Raw genomic sequence first — 25,054 nt, forward strand, 5'->3', positions numbered from 1 at the left:
CAAGCGTTCTACCAACTGGGCTTTCACGGCTCCAATAACATCTACAATACTATGTTTTTTACCAGCAAAAAATATGGTAATGAGAATTATTTCAGATTTGGATTTGTTTATTCATTAGTTGATTACTTCCCAATGATTATCATAAGAAAAGTTTGATAAGAAATCTACAATTACTACTTATTAAATACCTCACCAGCGTGTAGAGACAGCAGTAAAAAGCAACGGTGTCTAAATGATTTGCAGCAATGATTAATGACAGCACTTTCTACACTGGTAACAAACTTAGACGGTTTACAATCACTAATATAACGGAGGAGGATTATTAGCTAAAAACGTTTAAGTTGATCACTTCCAAATATCTACTTTCAATCTTTTGTAATCAATGAATAAGGGTCAGTTTACTAAACGGTCATTTTGCGAGAGGGAAATCGTGCTAAAGGGACATTTGCGACAAAAGGCAAACAGGGACTTTAATCAAGTTGCAAACAATTATGAAAAACGAAGTGACAGTGATAAAAAATATCGGATTGCCATGTCACCTTATGACAATCCAATACATTTTTATCACTGACACTGTCGATTGTCATAATTCATAATCGATTGCAAATTAGCTAAGGCCCCAGCGTCCTTTTAATTCCTTTCTTTCTTGGCGTATTTTTTACATCACACGTTTTAATCAATCAATCAATACTTTTTTTATTGCACATATTAACATATCTTAGGACAGTTACAAAAGGATAAAATAAGCACAACAGGGGGCTTTTTTGCTTAACAGCAATTTCTGTCAGGCAACCTTAGGGTTTGTGTGTTATTTCTCGACTTTATGAATTCCCAGATGTTTAAGTAGGTAAACAGCGGCCATAATGGCTTTAAATCGCTGACCATATAATCAAACGCTCAACCAACAATAGTATTCTATACAATCTGATACGGTGTAGAGAGCTTGCAAATACGAGCGAATCATTAGATCAGCCACATTGATCTGAATATCATCGTGCGAGAAAGTCCATCTTAGTGTTGCCCGATAAACGACTGTATATCGATTATTGTCTAAACCCCTAAATAATCTAAATATCGATATAAGTACCTATCAAGACTATTGTTATTGAATATTCTACAATTATATATATCGATAATAATAATTGATCAATCGATTATAATTTAATCATTGTTAGATATATACCTGGTATCAATATATTCGATTATATCTAACAATTATTAGACTATAATCGATAGTATCGATATTTAGATTATTTAAAGGTAAATAATCGATTAATCGATAATCGATTATTAGACAACACTAGTCCATCTCATAATAACCCATTTTCGCTAAAGTAACGGACAGATATCTTCGTCTATTGTGTGCCTAGATTGTGTCCAAGTTAATCTTTATTGTTATTCTACGGCTCATTCATAGATTATAAACTCTAAAGAAACTGCTTTAACTGATAAGCAAATCAGTGAAAGGTTTTAAATTACATATTATATTATTTTGTTCATATCATTCGGGCATCGTAAACACATAGGTAGACATTAGACTGTCGATTACAAGGGGAGATTGCACTCGAATGAGATGTATTATTGAGCCATCAAAGGCCCCTGACATGGCTCATGTAACGATTACTCACTTACATCAGTAAGTAGTAACCGGGACCAACGGCTTAACGTGCCTTCTGAAGCACGGATCATCTTACTCAATCAGGTGATCAGCCTGTAATGTCCTAACTAAGCTAGGGATCACAAAGTGATTTTTGTGATACGTCCCCATGGGATTCGATCCTGGGACCTCCGGATCGTGAGCCCAACGCTCAACTACTGGACCAGAGAGTCCGTTATACCTATATACTGACATAATATAATCCACACGACCGATAGTTGAAGAAGTGACGTGTCTACAAAATATGTCCACTTGTAACTTGTATTGTACCTAGAGCCTTTCGCGTTTAAGTTAATAGCACCAATCAACTATCGTTTTAACAGTTGAACAATACCAAAAGAGTCATTACAATTAATGGTTATAAACAAGAGTTGAATAATAAAATACTTAGATGCAAATTATTTCATTACTTACCCGTAAAAAACAGCCAGTATAAATTATATTTCTATTTTAAATTATTATGATTTTATACTATGACATAAAACAAATTGCCACTGTTACCTGAGTCCGTAATTTGTTGAATAACAGTCATATAATTATGTACGTAGTTTGTGGTGGAAAGAATTTCCCGGCTTATTCGGTGCGCTCGCGCATAACTAAACTAGTTCCTTTGTTTTTCCAATGTTTTTAATTACCGTGGAGCTAAACCTGTTTGCTTAGAACTACAATACTATCATTAATCACGAATTCATTCATAATTCTGTTTACAAATGCTTTTGCTTAAAACGGTTCGCTGTTTTTGAATCCCGTTATTCTTGGGATTTAGATAACTTTATTTGAACTAATACAATATTTTTATTCCGATAAATATTAAAACTTTACTTTTTACTCTACTAAACGTAGCAATGGAGCAGAAATTCAAATTCAAGTTTCATCGTAGCAGTGGAGCAGCGTAGAGTATACTCCATACCCCCTTCAGGTTATTGAGGTGAGGTTTGTGCGCAGTAGTGGGACGAATACATAGACTATAGATATATTATACATCATGGCCGTCCAAAGATCATTTATATTTGGTTTTTGAGTAGATTATGTATCTTCTATCGTGTGGGTTGTGAGGTGAATTACCAACCACATCAACCCTAGTGTCAGGGTTATTATTGAGCCGCCAAAGGCTCCTGACATGGCTCATGTAACTACTTACTTACATCAGTAAGCAGTAACCGGGACCAACGGCTTAACGTGCCTTCCGAAGCACAAGCTATCATTATTTTACATTTACAAAACAAACAACATCATCGTCACGACTGTAAGACAGTAATCAATCAAAATCGACACTATCTATTTAATTTCTATATCGATATCAAAACGAGGCACGCGTCAAAACGAGCCTGTATCTTTCATACGTGCTAAATATTGGATACATTTCCAATTACAACGAATAGCTGATAATTGGAGCGCGAAACCTAACTAATATCGCCTAGGTAGAGAGTATTATCATGACTAGTGGTGTACAAGTTGAATATTCTATTGAATCAAATCACTCGACTCGAACAAACCGCACGTTTGACTCATAATACTCAGAAGATTACAGAAATGTTCTGCGCGTACTAAGAATTAGCTATGAACAGAATCATTTTAGAATTTCTATTAAAGGGGGGTTAAAATGGCCTCATCGAAGCAATTCATCTAAGAAAGCAATATTGCAGTTTGACATTTGCAAATAGAAAAGTAAGTGCGCAATGCAAACAAATGTCAAATAGCAATATTTGATTTGAGCCATTTTAACCCCCAAGTACTCTTTTTAAACTAGTTCGAATAAAGTTCACTAACTTTATTAAATAGGAACAATTTTATTTTACGGATACTTAAATACTCAGGTACTTATATTCAATGCTAAGTCGGTGTTGTTTCAACTGAAACATTTGCAAGTTTCATGATCAGCTAGCGCTCGACTAAAGTAATTAAAATTCTTTAAATATTTCAGTTAGCCAAAACATACCTACTAAACAATGGATGAGAGTTTAAAACAAGTTTGTCGTAATATTCGTTCGCTTGTGAAGTTTTAAAACAAAGTGTCATGCTGATTTAATTTACGTAGTAAGCCTGAAAAGCTACAATAATGTTATTATTTTTACTACAATGGATTTTTGGTTTGTTTAAAACAAAATTGAATTTATATAAGTTACCTACACACGTTACTAATATATTTTAAGATGTTTTTTGGGGTGTTTTATTTATAAGATGTGTTTGTTTTGTTTTTAATTATGCAATTGTAATTCATATAATAATAAAGAAATAATATATTTGAATTTTCAAGATATAATTACAGCCAAAACGTGTAGTTTAAATAATAAGTTATCCAGTATAGATACATTAGTAGAATTGAAAACGAAAGTCTCTTGCGCTAATATGAACGTACCTAAAGAATAAGAGTAAAAACAGTAAGTAAGTACATACAATCTAAAATCGCGTTGCAAATCCACCATAACATAATCACGACAACTTATCGCTCTTTGAATCAAGTCTAACGTTTAATCAAGTCTCTAATTTCGCTATTATAATAGCCATAAATCATGATTTCGCTCGAACAAATATCTCCGCCGACTTTCATCTACCATGCGCTTACATTGACCTCAATATTATACTTAAAATATTCGCGTTTTGTTCTCTGCAAAGCAAGGTTAATGTACAATACAGCCTTTCACGGAATCCAACGAAGGTGTTAAGCGCTTTGCTGGTTTTGTTCGAGTTAAGCATGGAAAGAATCGTAATAAGGCGGTAATGTGTCGCGTGGTGTTATGAAGTGACGACAGACGTGTGAAGGTGTAAGAGAATGAGTCAGCCATCTGACCTTATCGGTTGCGGGCGGTAAACAATGAACTATATTCTCACAGAAACGTAGAAATGCCGTTTGAATCAGTGTTAAATCTGCACATGAGAGGGGGGATCTCGTTTACTTTGTTACCTCGTCGAAAGGGCACTGAAGTAACACACTCTTTCAAATTACATCACATACTCGATTTTCTCTCGTTTTTACGAGTAACAAGAATCGACCAATATGGCTTACCAATCAGTATAAAAACTCAATTGGTCCTTTTGTTCCTGATGTGGTGATCCATTGCCCAAGACCCATAGCCAAGACCTCAAAAAGACAATGAATATGTACATGAGTCGTGCATGGTGCATGCAGATCTTGCTTGAAATAAAATGCGAGAACGCGCCTTTCCGCCGGGCATAGATAAAGAATAATACCACATACCTATAGAACGGTAACTGTACACCAATTTAAATATTGACTCTGGGTCTTACTTTAGTTTTAAAGGCCGTAAGCTTAAGGAGAAAGGGGGAGAGCACGCGGTCTGTGTCTCGCTCGCACTTACACGTTAAGAATCAGATTTTTGTATGGAGTTTTTGACTGAGTTTATTGTAATATGGATTTATTTTAATTTGTAATACATTTAATTAAATCGTAGTTGTTCGTTGGCCCTTGCTTGCTGACTCGACTCGTGTAGGTATAGTTGGCCAGGTGACTCGGCGTATAGTCTGTTCGTTGCGTCAGATGGTCAATTATACGGACTTCTCAGTCGACTGTCGCAATCGGACTAGACGCGGTGAAGGAACTCTTACAAGTACTCAGACGTGTAATTACTAAAGTTGCATGAGTGACGTACTCGTAGGTACCTACTTTAGAATTACAGACAAAAAACATAAGAACTGTTTCTGTAGGTAAACGAGATGAATAATTTTACACTTCAGGGGGAGGTTTATGATTATGCATGAGCTGTTTTACTGACGTCTTTATATTTGTGTTAAGATATTCAAGCTAAAAGGACAATGAAAAAATAGGATGTAATGAGGTTGCTTGACTCTCAGATCTCTTTGGAAAGACGTAACTTAAAACCATAAATATTCTAAAATTCGTTATCTTTTGTTTTAGATTTGCAGCTCGCGGCGGAGCTCGGGAAGACCCTACTGGAACGTAATAAGGAACTAGAAACTGCATTGCGACAACATCAAAATGTCATCGAGGATCAAGCACAGGAGATCGAAGTAAGTGAATTATAGTAATATACTAGTGGAACAATATACGTAGTGTTAAGAAGGATATCTATGTGATAGGTGTGAGTACAGAGATGACGACTGACACGTCACAACACGCACGTGACATGTTGTGCCGACCCCACTTAGAGTGGGATTGTGGGATAAGAACAGGAGGATGACAACGAAAGTATAATATAAACATACAGGATAAAACTCCGCTACAGATGTGTAGAGACGCCTGTGTTAGAAGTCAACCTAGTCAATTTTCTATTAAAGGCCTCCGACTGGAGTAAACAACTCCAGTGCATGTATCTGTCAGCAACCGGAATACGGAACCGACAGTTTCGCACGCCCTTCATTCCAAATACGAAGCAGCCTACTTAATTTTATCAAAAAAATGAATGTAAAATCTAAAGACAATTATGACACTTGTAAAGAAATAGTGTAAAAATATACCTAAACTTTGAATGCATCGCGAACATGAGGCGAACATCGAAGTTTCGGAACAGCATGCCGCCGACTGTGTCAATAGATAATTCTACTCCACCTAAGAGCACAATGTCTCTTACCAATAGCTGAGATTGTGACCAAACACGAAATAATATAAAAGAAAATCTGACATGAGGAATTCTTTGTTTTCAGTACTTAACAAAACAAACAGTCGCTCTCCGGGAGGTGAACGATTCGAGATTAAGGATCTATGAACAACTGGAGGTGAGCATCCAGGACCTGGAGCGAGCCAACCACAGGCTCGCCGTCGACCATGCCGCCGAGAAGAAACATATTAAAACGTGAGTGCAAACTGCTGGTTCTGGTTGTCCCTACTTAGGCGATAAGTATCTACCTTATTAGCGCTTAGCTATTAAGATAGAGACACCTAAGCGCTTAGCTATTAAGATAGAGATACCTAAGCGCTTAGCTAATAAGATAAAGATACCTAAACGGATTTCTTCACAGCACGGCGCAAGTCACCTAAATCTTAACAAATGACGATTTATATACTACCACTATAAACTTTTCACGAAACATCAAAATATGTCTATAGAATTTGTATGACTATAATGAGTTATGAATTATGAAGTCATCACTGTCGTACTTGCAGTATTGGCCGCCCCAGGCCCTAAGCCGTGTAGTTAGTACCAGCCGCGCCTTTCTCTATTCCTTTGATTTGGGAAGGTTAGTTTTACGACACAAAATGTAATGCGACTGATGACAGGAAACAAATCACTACAACTATTCAACCTTCATGTTGTGGGATAATTGATATAATTGTTGTTAGCATATTTACAACCGATAGTAAAAGATACTAAAACGGATTTGCTCAGATTTATTGCCAATAAACATTCCATTTCAATACCGTTTATGGATTTTACTTAGTAAATGTTCTCGTAATCAACTTAACCATAATGTCTGTAAGCGTCTATTAAACCAAACCAAAGTTCGCTAAACCAAGGTCAAATGTTAGGTTATTTTCCTGTTTGTGATCGTAAGACACTATTTTGAACAGTCTAGAGGTTAATAGCATCAGAAACTTGATTTTGGCTAAAAACTGCATCAAAAAACCATGTTCTATGACGCAAATTATCCATGTTGACCATTATTAGTTCATACATAACTTTTTATTACAATTTTTTGGGAGAAATTGGACAAAAAACTTCATTTATGAAACTGATGAGATGACGCAGGATGATGCCATTAAAACATTGATAGAGATCATAATGGAAGTTTCTAATATAGCTCTATCTGCGTAAATGAGAACTCGAGAAAAACGTGAAAAGAAAAAGCGAGTAACTCATTACCATGTCATTACATTACTTAGTACCAAGAAAAGCTATCTAGGATCTAGACGTTGATGTCGCTTTGCTAACTTTAGGTCATTTACATACGTTTCTGTTTCCCATTGATTGTTGAGACGTTTAAAAAAATTCTCATCATTTATGTATCCTGTCTTTTCAAAGCGGTCAATGGCGTCTTCATTGTTTAGGTATGTTAGGTAAACGTTACGTACTCTTGCTTGCTACAAACGTCATAATAGGATAACAGGGGCACTTAAAAACAATATTCCGTCGTATGCTCTTACAATCTAATCAAAACTATTTTTTTAATTCCAGCCTCTGCGCCAATATTGAGACATTGGAGAGCAAATGTGAGGAACTACAAAAGACTGTTGACGACCTAAACGCGCAGTTGGAGATTGCGCGGCGAAGAGCGGAACGGAAACCAGAGGCCAACGAGAAACCCAAAGAAAAGGAAATTAAACCCTCAGAACCTGCCACACCTAACGCAAACTCGAAAAAACCAGATTTAACCAGTACTCCGATCAAAGTAGCACCTCTCCCAGAACTGACTAAAGAGGATGAGGATTTGCTTAGACTAAGCGACGAACTCCGAGAAAGCAAAGTTGCATTTGCTCAGGAACAAAGGCGAGTAACGGAACTGGAGGAACAGCTAGCGTCTATGGTACAAGAGAACAACAGACTGCAAGATCAATTGAGGAACGTGCACCACAGGGAAGATGAACCCAAATCGATGCAAGAAGAATTCTCGATCCTTGAGGAAGTTAGGCGAGTAACCCATATTATGCAAGGCTATTATTACAAAACATATTTCACAGTGAAATAATAAGTTAAATATAATTATTTTTCTTACTAAATTGTGGAATAACTATATTTTAAAATCACATAGCCAGGTATTCCAAACAATAACACATTTGTTTCTAATAAAATTACTTACCATTGCAGACAAGGCCAACTATGCATCAGATGTCTTCGAGGCGTCGACCGAGGAGACGACATGTCCTCAATGCTTGATGATGACGACGACAGAAGCGCCATCAGTTCCCTCATTCTCACTCCCGCAGGGCAAGACAGTCCAAGGGAGGACCATGTCAGCAGCAAACTCATCAAATTCGATGTACGTACCTTTAAAAGGCTCTTGCATGACCAATCCAAGCTTACCCTTCCCTTGTGCAGTTCTTACTACTAGTTCTCATTAACCTTCTTTTGTAAGTAAATCTGCAAATCGTTCCGAAAAGCTCATCATTAAAAATCTTTTCAACTGTAATTAGCCCGTGCGTTAGTCACGTTCTTGCGAAAAATCTGTCAACAACTGATTGTCTGAACCTTGACGATGTTGAAAGATATCTTGATAAGCTTTTCAGTAACGCTGTTTACAATTTCTCTTAGCATAGAAATGTAACAATATTAACTCACAGTTCCGCGATTAGCAATTTGATTAACATTACTAATCCAAGCTTAACTAATCTGATACCGAGAACGCTTCGATAAAGAATTTGTTTTTCAAACTGTCTCTCATTTAAATAAATTCCTGCAAGTTTAAGTGTGAAGAGATCCTGTAATTACGTAGACAAGTCATGCACCCTTTCACTCTTTACTATTGGAGTTGTCATTACCAGGCGAACATGTCGTGGCATTGGATTTCCCTTTCAAAATCTCATGTGAATGTTTCGCTCGACAGGCGACAAAGCTTTTCCAACTGCCCCTGATGTTGTTGATCACGCTTTGCATATGCATTATGAAGCGCATTTGCAGTAGTTTTCTTTGGATATATCGTATGTAGTCGAAGGTACGTCCATTACTGACACGTTTTTAGGCTAAGCGAGTTCACGCTAACAGACACTAACGGTGAAGGACGGTGGAATGCGGCGAGTTTGTACTGCGAAGGCACTTGTACCTTACTTGTGATAGTATTCAATTATTCATATCATATTTCCCTTCTTGATGCCAACTTCAGCGGGGTTAAAATGGCCACATCGAAGCAATTCATGCAATATTGCAATTTGACATTTGCGCATATAAAATTAAGTGTGCAAACAAATTTCAAATATCAATATTGCTTTCTTAGGTGAATTGCTTCGATGTGGCCATTTTAACCCGCCTGGTTACTATATTTTTATTTCAATCGTGTATTATGTCATCATGTCTTATTTCTATGAAAATGACTAAATTAGATTCATTACAAACACCTAAATCACTTATCATAAGTAAGGAACAAGTACCATCTTATTGTATAATATAACATCTGAACGCTGACTATTCAAGTAAATGCCGCATGATTAGATTATATTTACAAAAATAATAAATATATTTTATGGTGACGGTTCCACGGCACGAATCACTGTTTTAATAGCACTTATAATTTATGTATATTAACAAACCGTGTTTTTGTTAGCTAGGTGCCGGAAGTCTAAAATTTGTGTAGTAATGGGTGTATTTTACTAATCTGTAGTATCAACGTTTTGTGTGTTTGATTTGATTCATTGATAACATGATTTTATATCAGTCATCCATGTAGTTAGGTACCAGACATCAACAAAAAACTATACCACTGATATTCTTTTAACATTGTGTCCCTTCCTCAACTGAAGTAGTAACTGTCATAATTCGATACTAGTCAACTAAACCATTTACTTCATTGATTATCATTCATTACATACATAATATCAGTCAATACCGTAACCAACATACCACTACCAGTGTTTTCAGTCCTTGTCTACTGGTGTATTAACAATCAAGATAATATAATATAAAGTATTACAATTTTGATTACAATATTTCAGAATGCAAAGGAGAAATTACTCCAAGGTATATGGGCTAACAAAGAAGATGGTCACGAGAACCCGTACAGGGAGCTGGTGCAGAAGTACGAGGCTCTTCTAGAAGTTCAGCTGTCACAGGTCAAGAACATCAGGAAGAACAAGCCCAACACACTGCCGCCCGCACAGAACCAATCCGGGCCCATGTCGCTGCAGGACGAACTACAAACCTCAGGAGACTACAGCCACTTCAGCGTTAAAGATACCGACGAGGAAAGTGGGCACGGCGAGGATGCCCAAAAGGAGAACCAACAAAAGAAGGTCGAGCCCACGTGCAGAAAGAAAATCATCCAAACCCCAGACTTCTCCGAAGCGGAGACGTCCAGTTCCGGTTTCTCGGACGAAACCAGTAACAAGGCCACGCAGACGGAGCGCGAACGCCCCGGCTCGTTCCTTTGCACCATCGCTGACGGAGAAGACTACCGTTTTAGCATTTACGACGACGTCAGCCCGATGGACAGCCACTTCCGCAACAGGCCCGAGTACCGCGAGCTGTTCAAGGAGATCTTCACGATTCTTAAGAAGGCGGCGGAGAACAAGGACGAGGGCGAACAGCTGCCGCTGCTAGACGACATGACGGCCGGCAAGGTCCCGCCCGTCACGCCCGCCAACGAGGACGCGCCCGGTAACTTCACTGATGACACACAGAGCGTCTTCTCGTCTGTCATGTCTGAACAATCGATTCCAGTGTCCGACATCACTTCACCAGAAACTCCGACTTTGAGGGAGCCTAGGGAGTCTAGAGAGCCTAAGGCACCTAAGGAGCCTAAAGAGCCTCCTGCTCCAGAACCTGTCAAGAAGGAAGTCGAGAACAAGGAGAACAAACCAGTGGAAGAGAGCACCTCGGAAAAACCGAAAGAAGAGGAAAAAGAAAAGGAAAAAGAAAAGGAGAAGGAAAAACAGAAAGGAGTATTGACTCCGCAGGTGCGTCAGCCACTAGAATACATTGCGGCCACTAGAAAGAAGTCCAGACATCGCAATCGCAAGCACAGCCAGGACCGACAAGGTGCGGACTCGCCCGTGTACCCCTCACCTATTAAGATTACGTACCAGAAATCATCGAACAAAAAGAAGAGAGACTACAGGCCGATCGAGGTGAGCCCACTGGTGAGACCCGTTGAGAGTGAATGGAACGGCTCGACCCTTCAGTTCTACAACAGGAACATGAACTCGCCGACCCCGAGCGTGAGCGGGCGCACCGGGAAAATCTACCAGGGATGGAACCCCGAGACTGACTCGTGGGACATCAAGCAGAGCACCGCCTCACAAGAGATACATAAACTGAGGAAGCTAGAGCTTTCCTACGCAGAAGTACTGAGGAACGCCGACAAAAACAAGTCCCGACGTAAGAAGCACCAGTAAGATATTTTATTAACGTCGACCCCTCTCGCGAGTGAGCGAGAGCCGAGTGATCCAACCGCCATTTGTCTTTGCCAACTGGACATAATTTAGATTAGGAATGTTTGTGATCTGCTAGCGTTACTCTCTAATTTTTTATCTAATATATTCACAGTTTTAATTGCCATACGAAGCCGGTATATGATCGTATACCATTGATATTACTACCTACATACGTTACGTATTCATCCGCGCATCCCGAGTGTAATTTATTAAACATTCCCTCCGACAACCCGTACAACACAGTATAGTATATCACATCAGAATATTACATGCATTTATAATAAACAAAGTATGTCTCAAGATGGCTTGAGTTGAGTACTGTATTTGGTTTCAATTCGGATTACTTTGAATGAGTTTTAACTTTTAACTGCATCCTGTTACTATCTTAGTCATTATTTTAATTGTATGATATGTATTATGTTCTTATAATTTGTAAATATTCATTTCGTTAAGTTAATTAATATTATTTTTGTAATTGCCATGGATATTTGCGAGTACTCAATTCTGTGAGGAATTGTACGCTGAAAATTATTTAATGAAGACAGAAGGTTGAAGGTATAAATAAAAACTTGCATAAATACTTATTGGTTTTTCATTTAAACTTGTATTATAAGAATAAATAATGAAACGCTACATATATTACAATGATATAATTTACGGTTACTTTTTACATAGTTCGTACTATAAGTAGAAATTGCTATAAAGAACTCCCAAACAAAACATACGAGAAATCGATTTGAAAGATAATATTACTACTTGAAATTTTACTAGCTAAGCTAATACATCATTGAGAAACACAGCATGCTCGATATTATATAATTCTATAAAATTAACTTTTATATAACATAATAGGTAGCGACTTACCTATCAGAATTCAAGCTACAGTACAGTAAGTTATTGATACAAAAATATTCTTACACATTTTTCATCAAAAGTACCAAAACATCAACGTTATTGCTTGATAGGCATTATAACCCACAGACAATAAAATATTATGTATGCCAATGGCGCCAAGCCGAAAACTACAATACAAGGCCTTAAATGTGACTTCAATATCGATTGGTTAAATTTTTAAAATTATAGATCTTTCGAAAACCCTAACTTTCGCAAACCAACAATTTGGACAAAATTTTCGATCAACGTTCTGTACTGTTTAACGTTTTAATTGGATAGTTTCCAAGTTTCCAAGTAGTCAAATTAGTTACTTTTACTAAACGTCAAAACTTGAAATTACTATGGAATTTGTATGAAAAAGCAACATGACGTCAGAAAAACGTGACAAAACGTCACACTTATTATTACATTTTTCTTTATTATAATTCATCAATTTAAATAGACAAAAACCTTTAGATTTGTCTTTATTTAGTACTCAGAATTTTCATAATTTATCTTTGACCTAGGAAACTACCCAATTATCACAGGGCGACCATTCCATATTTTTGAATTTGAATTCGACTTGCGCTATCACACGCGAGTATGTCAAGTGACCTACTAGCGTATCCACAAAACGAATATCTACCTATCTAGTCAATTAATTAATGTCTAAGAAGGCAGAAATATGAAGAAATACGTCTGTATTCACTATAATTTTAATATTTGAGGCCATACTACTAGTTTCTTTAATTGTTTACACATATTAATATTATAACACTGACAAAATTGTCAACAACATAACAGTATCAAAACGTCTTTACTCTCACTTAATTTAAAGCTTAAGCAAACCACCCAGTGATACTTAAAAGCATAATCATAATTTATGCATTTTATTCATTTCTTTTAATCAGGCAACACGACCTATACAATAAACACGACAAATACAATTTACTCGCCAGACATACAAGGCAAAAGAGCCCGTAAGGCCGGGTTTCCACTGACGCGGAGATGGGCGGAGAAGTGCGGATTTGACTGATGACATACACTCATTTATTTTAAAATTAACAGCTTTCAACCATCCCTTTCCTTTTCGGTGGATAAGAAAATGCCTGCAGGAATCGGGGTCAATGTCATGGATTATAAACACAAAACTGCGATAAAATAGGCCTCAACGAGAACTGTCATAAGTTACTACTTTTACCCCACTAACATACTATAAACAAATATATTCGCTAAGGATATTTTCTAAAAAAAAACGTCCGAACCGTGTTATGTAGACAGTATAAATTCGTTCCCTCAAATAAAAATATTATGACTGTTCAAATAAAGTGCAATATCGGTTGTATGGTGTCGTTACACACCGTCCCTTGTAACAAGATGCGTCGCGAACACTTTTACCGACTTCAAAAAAGGAGGAGGTTCTCAATTCGACCGTATATATTTTTTTTTATATTTGTTCGCGGATAACTTCTTCGTTTATGAACCGATTTTGATAATTCTTTTTTTTTTACAGAGTTTGGTTGTTTTACCCGCTTGGTGTATTTTGTATGTACATAACTTGGGCGCCACTAGCACACACTTTTATTATCTACACATAAAACGTTCATATTCACAATTAATTTAAAAGTTTACTATAGCACTTACCTCGTTCACTGGTCACTATGAAGGTATTCCGTAGGTTTTGTTTGGAAGGTCTGTTTGTTTACCTACTTATTATTCTGCGCGTCTAGTTCTCTCTCGACGATCTTGCGGTATTCATCGAAGCCTCCTTCTATACTGTGCACGGAGCCGCCGCCGCAGACCCATAGTTCTTTGCAGACCATGCGTATTAACCGCTCGTCGTGAGATACCAGAATTACTCCGCCCTGAAAAAAAAAACTCACTCATTATAATTTTGCGGTAAATAATGTGGCTTATCTTAACCCTTTCACGGGCGGAGACCATGGGTCATTGATGGTTCATAATAGATAGTATGACACCTTAGAATCGCAACGTCATTAGGCGCTCTGTCCTTGAAAGTGTTAATATTATTATATTATTAGATTCCAATAGGGATACGGGGTAATTATACAGAGCGGTCAATACGTAGTTGATGACCACCATAACGATCTGCTAAATAGAGATTTTGTCAGTAAAAGTTTTATAGTTTTTTTTGTTTATTTTAGTACCTTTTTAACGCGATAACGCGAGATTTTTTCACGCGATTTTTACAAATTAATTTTTCGGGTTCTCTTTTTACATATTTTATCGTAAATAACCGTGCTATTGAGTGAATAGGTACGTATTTTTTTATAACCCCATTATACAATATATTTTTTTATAAAAATCACTCCGTCAATAAACTAATTAATCCTCTAATCATCATAATACAGTCTTCTTATCGTGTGGGTTGTAAGGTGGAATACCAGCCTCATCAACCCTGGTGTCAGGGTTATGATTGAGCCGCCAAAGGCCCCTGACATGGCTCATGTAACGGTTACTTACATCAGTAAATAGTAACCGGGACCAACGGCTTAACGTGCCTTCCGAAGTACGGATCATCTTACTTTAGGACAATCAGTTGATCAGCCTGTAATGTCCTAATCAAACTAGGGATCACAAAGTGTTTTTTGTGATATGTCCCCACCAACCCGCATTGGAGCAGCGTGTTGGAGTATGCTCCATACTCCCTCCGGTTGATTGAGGGGAGGCCTGTGCCCAGCAGTGGGACGTATATAGGCTGTTTATGTTATGTTTATGTCCCCACCTTGATTTGAACCCGGGGCCTCCGGATCGTAAGTCCAACGGTCAACCACAAACTCCACCACCATAATACAGTGCGTACAGGTATACGAGCTATACGAGTGTGTATGGGTGTCAGTGACACCGTAACGAATACTGAGGGGGATGATACAGACCATGATCCTGAGCTGATATCAAGTGGAATATCCTGTCGGAAAATTCATGTAAATTTTAGTGTTTCACTTGATATTAACTCAGAATCGCGGTCTGAATCATCCCTCAAAAAATTTGGTTACGATGACTAACACCGTGTATATCGAAACAACCGTAGACTTACAGTGTATTTATTAATCGCCTTGCCTAACGCCTCAATGGTCTCGATATCCAAATGGTTGGTCGGCTCATCGAGCACCAAGAAGTTAGGGTTGCCCATACACATCCTCGCGAACGCCACTCGAGACTTCTGCCCTCCAGAGAGACTGCCGATCGTCTGCAACGCCAAGTCGCCGCTCACGCCGAAACTGCCCAACTGTCGCCTGTACTCTTCAATTGTTTTACCTGGAAACAATAAAGAAATATAAGACAATTTAGTGAAATAAGATACTTGTATATCTTGCGATGGATGTACCTCTCATTTGTCACTACCCCAAGAGGCTAGTTTCCAACTAGTCAAATCAGTTACTTTTTACTAAACGTCAAAACACGAAATTACTGTGGAATATGTATGAAAAAGCACACTGTGACGTCATAGAGAAATGTGATAAAATGTCGGACTTATTATTACGTTTTTATTGATTAAAATTCATAAATAAATTAAATAGAAAAAAGAAAATGTTTTTCGTTAGTTTTGGGTCTGTCTTTATTTAGTAATCACAATATCATAATTTATCTTGAACCTAGTACACGACTCAATTGCGATATAGTCGATAGCTTATGTTGTTAGGTTATATACGTATAGATAAAATAAAAATAAAATACTTTTTACGAAACGACAAAACGAAAAGATGACTTCGGCGCGTGCCGCTCTTGCGGTGCGTCTGGGTGCGCGTTCATCTTAAAAGATCACTAACATAAACAAACAACAGACCTGGATAACTCTTCTGTAACAACTCGACGGAGTTGACATTCATCTCGAGCTGGTCGACGTGGTGCTGTGAGAAGTAGCCGAACTTCAGCCCGCGGTGCACGCTGCGGATCCCACTAGTGGGCGACAGCAGACCCATTATTATCTTCAGAAGCGTCGTCTTACCCGCGCCGTTGTCGCCGACCTGGAAAACGATGTTTTTTTTTATTCCATAATACGTGAAATTCATACTTTAATACTGCTCACTGACACCCTACGACCTCGCAAAACTATAAAACCTGGGTAATTTTTTTTTTCACACAACATATTCGAACACACACATGATACACATTTTTTTATTTTTCACGGTCGAATCCAATCGCCTGTGAAAAAAAAGCAAAAAGGCGGAAAAACAAGATGGCCGCCATACAAAAGTTTATACTGCGTGTAAGTGACATCATAGCGAAAACTTTCAGGGATGATTCAGACCATGATTCTGAGTTTCGTAGTGTTAGTTCTAATTTTCATGAATTTCGTTGATCGGAAAAATATAGAATTAAAAATAATTGCGATGAATTTTCCCAAAGGATATTTGATATCAACACAGAATCATGGTCTGAATCATACTCCTTAGTATTCGTTACGATGTCACTAACGTCCTGTAATTTTTTTTGGCCCACACTCTAAAATCGTCTTGGTAGCATTGCACCAGTTATAAATTCGTAGAAATGGAAATTTTGTAACTGCGTTTCTATCTGTCTCTGTCTAACTTGTCACGCCTAAGCCGCTGGACTTGTGGGTATTTGATGAAAATGACAATTTTCTAAGTGCTATGATGACTAGTTTGGTGTGCAGACTGATCACGTCAAGCAGTGGCGTCCGGCTACTACTTATGTAAGTAGGTATGAAGTAGTTACATTAGCCATTGCAGAGCGGCTCAATAGTGACCCTGACATCCTGACAAACGAAAGAAGTATGAAGTCGTCCATGCCACGCCATGCCATGCTATGCAAGCCATGCCATGTGAGCCGTATCAGGAGGCTCCAGCGGCTCAATCATATCCCTGACACCAGATTTGGAGTGATCGATCATTACACTGACACCCCACAACATAGAAGAACTTAAGATACATATCCTGGATTCATGCTGAATGATGTGCTCGTCCTTGCTGTAGTAGAAGCCGTCCTTGTGAAGCTGTAGGATGCAGTTTACAAGCTGTCTGTATATACTCACGATACATATCCTGGATTCGAGGGTGGCGCCGAGGTTGACGTTAGCGAAGATTAGCTTGTCCTTGCTGTAGTAGAAGCCGACCTCGTTGAGCTGCAGGATGGGCGGCGACAGCGGCTCCGTCTCCGGGAAACGAAGCACCACCTCCAGCTCTTTCTCCACTGGCTTCAACTCCGGACTATCAAAAAAAAATCACCATTATATTAAAAACCAACGACTTCGGACGCGTGAAGCCCTACTATTGAGACTTTGCCACCCCTTTTTACCAACTTAGGGGTTGAATTACGCAATATCCCGTCTTTTGAGCATCTACGCCCTAAAAGGACCTGCTATGCAAAATTTGAGACTCGTAGCACTTGTAGTTTCTGAGATTTCGTGATGAGTTACAGTTAGTCAGTTACTATTTTTATACTAGGCTTTTTATATTACTAGGCTTTTGTAAAATTATAGATAGAATTAGATTCTTGTAACGAGTGTCAGGGGTGTGCTGATGATTAAAACAATCCGACCATACTAATATTATAAAAGCGAAAGTAACTTTGTCTGTCTGCTACATTTTCACGCCAGTTTTGACGGTTTAGTAGATTTACTAAATCGATTTTGATGAAATTTGCTACAGAGTTAGATTACTCCTTGGGAAAATACATAGGAAAGTTTTTATACTATTTAGGGGCGGTAAAAACGTGCAGCGATAACTGAAATCCACGGGGACTGAGGTTTGAAAGCTAGTACAGATTATACTTCATCTTATCGCGTGGGTTGAGAGGTGGATGACCAACCTCATCAGCCTTGGTATCAGAATTATTAAAGGCCCCTGGCGTAACTCAAGTAACGACTCTCCCCCCCCCCCCCCCAGATAGATCGGGCAGATAGTACTTACAGTTTATCAAGCATCTTGATCTTGCTTTGCACGGAGGAGGCGCGGTTGGCGTTGTACCGGAAGCGGTCGATGAACTCCTGCGTGTGCGCACGGTGCTGCTGTTGTGCCTCCCACTCCCTCTGCTGGTTCTTGTGCTTCTCCGTCTTTGTCTTGTGGAACTGTTCGTAATTACCCCTGCGAAGTTGGTATAGCGGGAATGAGATAGATGTATACGATAGGCTGATCCCTTATCACCATAAGGTTTATCATATCCAGCTTACGACATCTTATCAACAGTGGCTGCAAGTTGTCTTTGATAACTTGTGGCTCTGCCCACCCCATTAGGGATTACGGGCGTGAGTTTATGTATGTATGTTTATGTAGATAGATATATAAACAACCCAACAAGACAACAATTTCCTCGTATAACTGTATCTACAAATCGCATTGCGCGTTTGAGAGTCAACTATTGTCGCCCTCATCTCCTTAACGCAGCGTTATTCCGTTTTCTACATGATTCACTGACCTAAGCTTTAGATTTTGACAGGACCCGTATTTTACAGAAGCGACTGCCTGTCGACCTTCCAAGCCGAAGGGAAATCCAGCCCAATAAGAGATTAGATCACATCACATATCTCCGAAAACATTTCTCAGGGGATTTAGTTCCCTCACGATCTTTTCCTTCATCGCATGTGCTTCAGGTACATGATAACTATGAATTCGTAAATCATCGGCCTTGCTGGATTTGAACATGCGACCTGACAATGCGAGTCAAACGTTCTTCCAACTGAGCTACCACGGCTCAGGCCATACATGGAGTAAACGATTTATGAAATGTTGACTATTTTTTTTTTATATTGGCCAAGTATGTTGTCTCAACTATGCCTGATGGTAAACATAGATAAGCCCTAATTGCAGTAGCAACTGAAAAGCAACGCAATGAGTCAGTTTCGAATCAGTTGCGACTACCATACTGGCTTACTAGGTGCTTCTTCACGCTACGCTTAAAGGACCCCATGTTGTAAGAAGGAGGGAACACCTGAGCCGGCAACCCGTTCCACTTTTTAATGGTGAGGCAGAGATAGAAGCCGATTCTTTTTAGTCGAGATAGAATTTCTTCCACGGTTAAGCGGTGGCATCGTTGACTATGGTTTTGTCATGGTCAAATATATACAGTTTTGATACCAAACATTCGAATTACAATCGCAAGATATTGCACATTGCACAACTGGTGTAATTTAATCACCAAGTAACAAAACACCTAATATTATATGGAAGATACAAAAAGTATTGCAACACAATTGTTAATTGTAGATAATAGCAGATAAGTATGATACTTCCTGTTGATAAGTTTATTTGTTATTGATGTTCATAAACAAAAAGATGATTCCGTGCTTCAGAGGTCATGTTAAGCCGTTGGTCCCGGCTATCACCCGCAAAACACCTCCACGAACCCCCAGTGAAGCAGGGTGCTGGAGTATGCTAAATATCCCCAACGGTTGATGACGAGGGAAGGCCTGTGCCCAGTTTATAATTAAATACATATATAAAAGCTCACGCCCGTGATATCTAATGGGATGGCCAGAGCCACAACTGGCCAGAAGACAACTTTCACCATCCAATAAAAGTTAATTGCACGCGTCAAAGCTAGCGCGGTCCCGCGGGGCGGATCGACTTACACTGGGCGACGAACAAGTTTGTAGAATTATCCAGCATAAGTTGGTACGGGTCAAAACTCGCTAAATAAAATCACTTACCTATACGTGTCTATCCTTTGTGTGTGTAAATGCATTATGTCAGTAGGGACCGTGTCTAGGAAGTTCCTGTCGTGAGATACAACCAGTAGCGTGGTAGGCCAATTCTGTAGGTAGTTCTCCAGCCAAATGATGGCCTTTATATCCAACATGTTCGTCGGCTCATCCAGCAGCAGTAGGTCGGGTCTGTGGGGGTAATGTATGGTAAATCAAACACTGTATTATAAAAATTGCATGGTCTAAAATTCAAAGACAAGATACAGGGTGATAAAATTAGGACAAAAACCAAACTTACTGACATTCTAACTAGAATAGACCAGCAGAAATGGAGATGGACCGGATATGCTAAGGTCCAAAGTGGAGAAGTGGAGCCAGACAATTACCCAGTGGTACCCAAGGGACGGTGTCAGGAAAAGGGGTAGACCAAAAAGGAGATGGGATGATTAGATCAAGATGACTGTGGGCCCTTTCTGGTCAAGAGCATCATTGGAAAGGATTGGAGGAGGCCTTTGCCATGAGGCACTCCGAAATAAGAGATATAATATCAAGTGAACTGTAAACGACCTGATAACATGTCGGAAGCATGGCTTATTATTATTATTAATATAAAAATTAAGGTATACAGTAGTGAATTGGTTTTGCTTTTGGAATTAATAGTTAAAACTTGGGTTTTTGAGTTACTTGCGTCGTACATATTGGGTTGTATTATATGGCCAATGGCGACCAAGTGTGCTAGTCCGCTTCCGCACGTATATACACGGCAATAAGGCTCAATGTATTTTATTGTATTTGGGATACTTACAGCTAATACAATTCGTATGAATATGTATATACTTATTAAAAGCCAATTAATAAGCGTCGTCGTTACATGAGCCATGTCAGGGGCCTTTGGCGGCTCAGTAGTATCCCTGACACCAGGGTTGATGAGGTTGGTACTCCACCTCACAATCCACACGATAGAACAGCGTCCACATGTTTGCAAAAAATACTTAACATATGACTTACTTTGAGAATAGAGCCCGCGCCAGCGCGAGCCTCATACGCCAGCCACCAGAGAATGTCTTGGTAGCCCGCGCCTGCATGTCAGGCGTGAAACCTAGACCACTGAGGATGATAGACGCTCTCGCCGGCGCCTTGTCCGCTTCTATGTTCTCCAGTTGCGCATATATCTCTGTCAGTTCAGACGACAAGTTCGGGTCTGTTGACCTGTTTAGGAAAGACAAAATCCGAAGTGAACAAGACGCATTATAATATATTTTGACTACGGCAAAAAGTCGCTTTTAAGCACTCACAAATAATCAACCACATAATTCAACACTTTGATTGATAAGAGTTTCAACCAGTATCCAGAACCTTGAATGTTTATGCACGTGGAAATTAAATTAATTTCACGCACGAGCATGAACTTGATACGACAAAAAGACATTAATATTTCAATATGAGGTAAAAAAAATCAAACACATATTTGATTTGATCTCAAATTCAGTTATAAAAAAAATTAAACATTGTTTAAACACACTTACCCACTATTTATAGCTGCTGTAATCTCTTTCTCCCTCTTCAATAGGCCCTCTCTAACAGTATCACATTCTAGAACACTCTGCAATGCTATTGTATCGTCACCCACCACCTCCTGTTCCACATGCAGTATGGAAATATGTGATGGGATCTTCAGCTGTTTTGACGATATCATCCTAAGAAGCGTGGTCTTGCCCAACCCGTTACGTCCTACGAGGCCATATCGCCTCCCAAATGCTAGAACCAGGTCTGCGCCTTGTAATAAAACTCTGAAAATAAAATATATAGGGTGTTAGTAACACCGTAACGAATACTAAGGGAGATGATTCAAACCATGATTCTGAGTTAATATCAAGTAGAATTTTACGTCGTAAAATTCATGATTTATTTAGTTACTTTTTTATTAATTTCAATTCTATACTTTTGGAAAATGGAAAATTCCACTTGATATTAAGTCAGGATAATGAGCTGAATCATCCCTCTCAGTATTTGTTACGATGTCACTTACACCCTGTACAAGTATGTATGTACAGTATAAGCACAGGTAGCCAATTAAGTACTTATAGGTGTTAGTGACTTGAGAGTGATCTTGGACAAATAATATCACCACGAGAACAAATGTCCAAAGAACTCAACAGAAGAGTAACGAACAGTTGGGCACGCTACTGGTCCCTCAAAGAGATAATGAAAAGCCCTTCATATCCAGTCTCCCAAAAAAGGAAAGTTTTCAACATGTGCATACTCCCAGTACTCACATACGGTTGCCAAACATGGTCTCTTATAAAGAAAGAAAGCAACAAGCTAAAGGTCTGCCAGAATGGGATGGAAAGGAGTATGCTGAGCTTGAGACTACGAGACAGGTGGACCATGTCGAAAATAAGGGGGATTACAAAAGTCGCAGACGTAACCAAAACAGCGAGAAGATTGAAGTGGCGGTGGACCGGACACATGATGAGGTCTAAAACTAACAAATGGACAAAAGACATCACAGAATGGTACCCCAGAGACAGCAAAAGGCGAAGAGGGAGGCCAATGAAAAGATGGGAGGACGACCTACCTAAGGGGTGGAGACGATACACACAAAGTAGAGCAGATTGGCGCATGATGGAGGAGGCCTATGTCTCAGGACAGTCCGATTAGAATAAGTACTACATATAATAAACCTATGTAAAGTAGAACTGTACATCGGTGAATAAAGGCTATTTTTATTTATTTATTTATAAATAAAAAATAAATAATTGTAAATATCCCAAATAAGGAACACTACATGAGACAAAAGACTTGTACCCTACATTTAAATGAGGTGATGAATTGCTAAGATTAGTTTTGAATATTCCCTTTTTGTCATACGTACTTGCAATTTTTTATTATTCTAATTTTTTTTGAGGCTTAAGCCACTCTTAGTGGTTATGCCAGCCTCATATCCACAAAAAATCCAATAAAATTCTTACCTATCACCGTAAGCAATATCAAAGTTCTCTATCCTAATGTCCTGTGTGCGGTTTGTACCCTTTGCCTCAAGCTTACTATCCTTTTTAGAGGTGACCTGGGAGGCGGTGGCTGTCTGCAGGACTGGGACAGCTGCAGGAGTTGATTTCGCTTCCTTTTGCTTCTGCTGTTTCTGTTGCAATTTTGCTTCGGCCTTCTCTAATTTCTTTGCATCTACTTTCTGAAATTTAGAATAATATTTACAGCCTTTTAGCATTTTTATCTTCCAGTTGATTGAGGCGTGTGCCCAGCAGTGGGATAACAATAATAATAAAAAACACTTTTATTGAGCACAAAGGATACATAGTACAGAAACAAACTAAAATAAGGACAGGCACAACAGGCAGCCTTATTGCTAAACCAGCAATTTCTACCAGGCAACCTTTAGATGTTAAAATTGGTGCAGATTGGTGTAAGCAATAATATTGCATAATATATCCTCTTATATTGTGCAATAATGTATAAGGAAAACTTTTCTGCACATCCCATATTGTTAGATTAAACCAAATAGAAAATGAACTTTATGTACTTTAACATTAAGACACGGAAATTAAACATTCCAACAAGTGAAAAATAAATGTTACCTGTCAGAGAAAAATATCTAAGAACATTTAGATATTTAATGAATAAACCCAAATTAAAATTCTCAAATAATCTCACCCGGTAAGTAAAACTACTTGTGCTGGGAATGACTAGCAACTTCCTCCTTTTCTAGCCTTATATATTTATAAATGTAATAGGTAATAACATACTCACAACTTTAAGGTAAAACTAATAAAGTGTGTACATGCATGTGTATGTGTGTTTCTGTATGTGTAAAATAAGAAGTACAAACCAGACTATCATCCCTGGTTTGCAGCCATATACTTTTGAGATCATCAGTTTCATTGACAGGTGCAGTCATTGAAGCCAAGTGTATTGGTGCATCTAGAACTTTTCTTGGTCCATTGTTAGTGGTTTTATCTGGCTGTAGCATATGCAGTAATTGCTCGCATATGTCCCTGAAAAGTTTAATTGAATAATTACTTGATATTGTGTAACAGTTTTTTTATTTTAATTACCTACATACTTTCTAATAATGCTAAAAGTTTTAAAGTTGATGATGAAGAAACATGAGGATTTGAACGGTTTCTATACAAAATTCTAATAAACTGATACAATTTAAAGTGCGTAAACTATACCTAGTAGGTCAAAATTATTACCTGATGTCATCTTCTGATTTTTCCGAGATCCCTTGTAGGACTTCGCCAACAGCCTCGTATACTTCCTCCGTGTCTTCGAACTCGCCGGCGCTGCCGTCTAGAATGTCTGCAATAAAAAAATCGTCTTGCTACACGAGTCGACATTACCAACGTGGTAACAACAATTTTATTTATAATACACACAATAACTGCCAAGATTTAATTAATAATTGAAAGTATTACAATGAAAGGAGGCAACAAAGTACAATTAGAAGAGAATTCAGCGAAATACATAAAAAACAACAATAATTGCTATAACCTAAAACATACCTTCAACATATTTTTTTAACTCTTCGTCTATCAACGGAAACTGTTTTTTTATAAAATCACCACAACTAGCCATTTTATTTGATTTATCTAATCAATACTAACTTGGTAATTACCAAGAGTTTTAATTAAAATTATCATTTATTTATTAAAAAAAATCTGAAGGACCGTCCGATGTCACGTCACGTCAAAAGTAACTGTCACCTTAAGATTCAATACTACCACCACAAAGAAAATAATAACACCAAAAGATTACCATTGTTTTTTTTTTTTTTTTGGTTTGGTTTTCCCCGAAGGGTAAGGCAAAGGGAACTATGCCCATACAGCCATGTCTGACGTATTTTTTTTCTTGATGATTAATGAAATGATGAAAGGTGATGATGATG

At 38.3% G+C, this 25,054-nt stretch overlaps 2 protein-coding genes across 4 annotated transcripts in view; one reads left to right on the top strand and one right to left on the bottom strand.

The window, feature by feature from the left end:
* Positions 1-12,234, top strand: part of LOC126367464 (cerebellar degeneration-related protein 2-like) — a 91,384-nt gene extending 79,150 nt beyond the window's left edge. For all 3 annotated transcript variants that reach the window (XM_050010979.1, XM_050010978.1, XM_050010977.1), the window contains exons 2-6: positions 5,535-5,647; positions 6,281-6,429; positions 7,750-8,202; positions 8,380-8,551; positions 10,218-12,234. In XM_050010979.1, coding sequence (XP_049866936.1) covers positions 5,535-5,647; positions 6,281-6,429; positions 7,750-8,202; positions 8,380-8,551; positions 10,218-11,615 — 2,285 coding nt within the window. In that variant the 3' untranslated portion in view covers positions 11,616-12,234. The remainder of the gene's footprint in view (positions 1-5,534; positions 5,648-6,280; positions 6,430-7,749; positions 8,203-8,379; positions 8,552-10,217) is intronic.
* A 55-nt stretch (positions 12,235-12,289) lies between these two features.
* LOC126367466 (ATP-binding cassette sub-family F member 3) lies at positions 12,290-24,854 on the bottom strand. Its single transcript, XM_050010983.1, has 12 exons — positions 24,672-24,854; positions 24,363-24,468; positions 23,996-24,161; positions 23,124-23,341; positions 21,678-21,941; positions 21,160-21,360; positions 20,158-20,340; positions 18,422-18,595; positions 17,545-17,719; positions 16,336-16,516; positions 15,586-15,806; positions 12,290-14,392 (listed from the first exon to the last, which is right to left on the bottom strand). Exons 1-12 carry the CDS (start codon positions 24,742-24,744, stop codon positions 14,234-14,236), a joined length of 2,121 nt encoding a protein of 706 aa, XP_049866940.1. The 5' UTR covers positions 24,745-24,854; the 3' UTR covers positions 12,290-14,233.
* Positions 24,855-25,054: the final 200 nt, after the last annotated feature.

Source organism: Pectinophora gossypiella, chromosome 6 (assembly GCF_024362695.1).
Source record: "Pectinophora gossypiella chromosome 6, ilPecGoss1.1, whole genome shotgun sequence".
Classification (NCBI taxonomy): domain Eukaryota; kingdom Metazoa; phylum Arthropoda; class Insecta; order Lepidoptera; family Gelechiidae; genus Pectinophora; species Pectinophora gossypiella.

Coding starts and splice junctions, on each gene's coding strand:
- LOC126367466 (XM_050010983.1), bottom strand. CDS start 24,744: ATGGCTAGTTGTGGTGATTTTATAAAAAAACAGTTTCCGTTGATAGAC. Junction 21,942..23,123: donor GATATTGCTTACGGTGATAG/GTAAGAATTTTA, acceptor TTTTATTTTCAG/AGTTTTATTACAAGGCGCAG. Junction 14,393..15,585: donor AGGCGATTAATAAATACACT/GTAAGTCTACGG, acceptor TTTTTTTTTCAG/GGCGGAGTAATTCTGGTATC.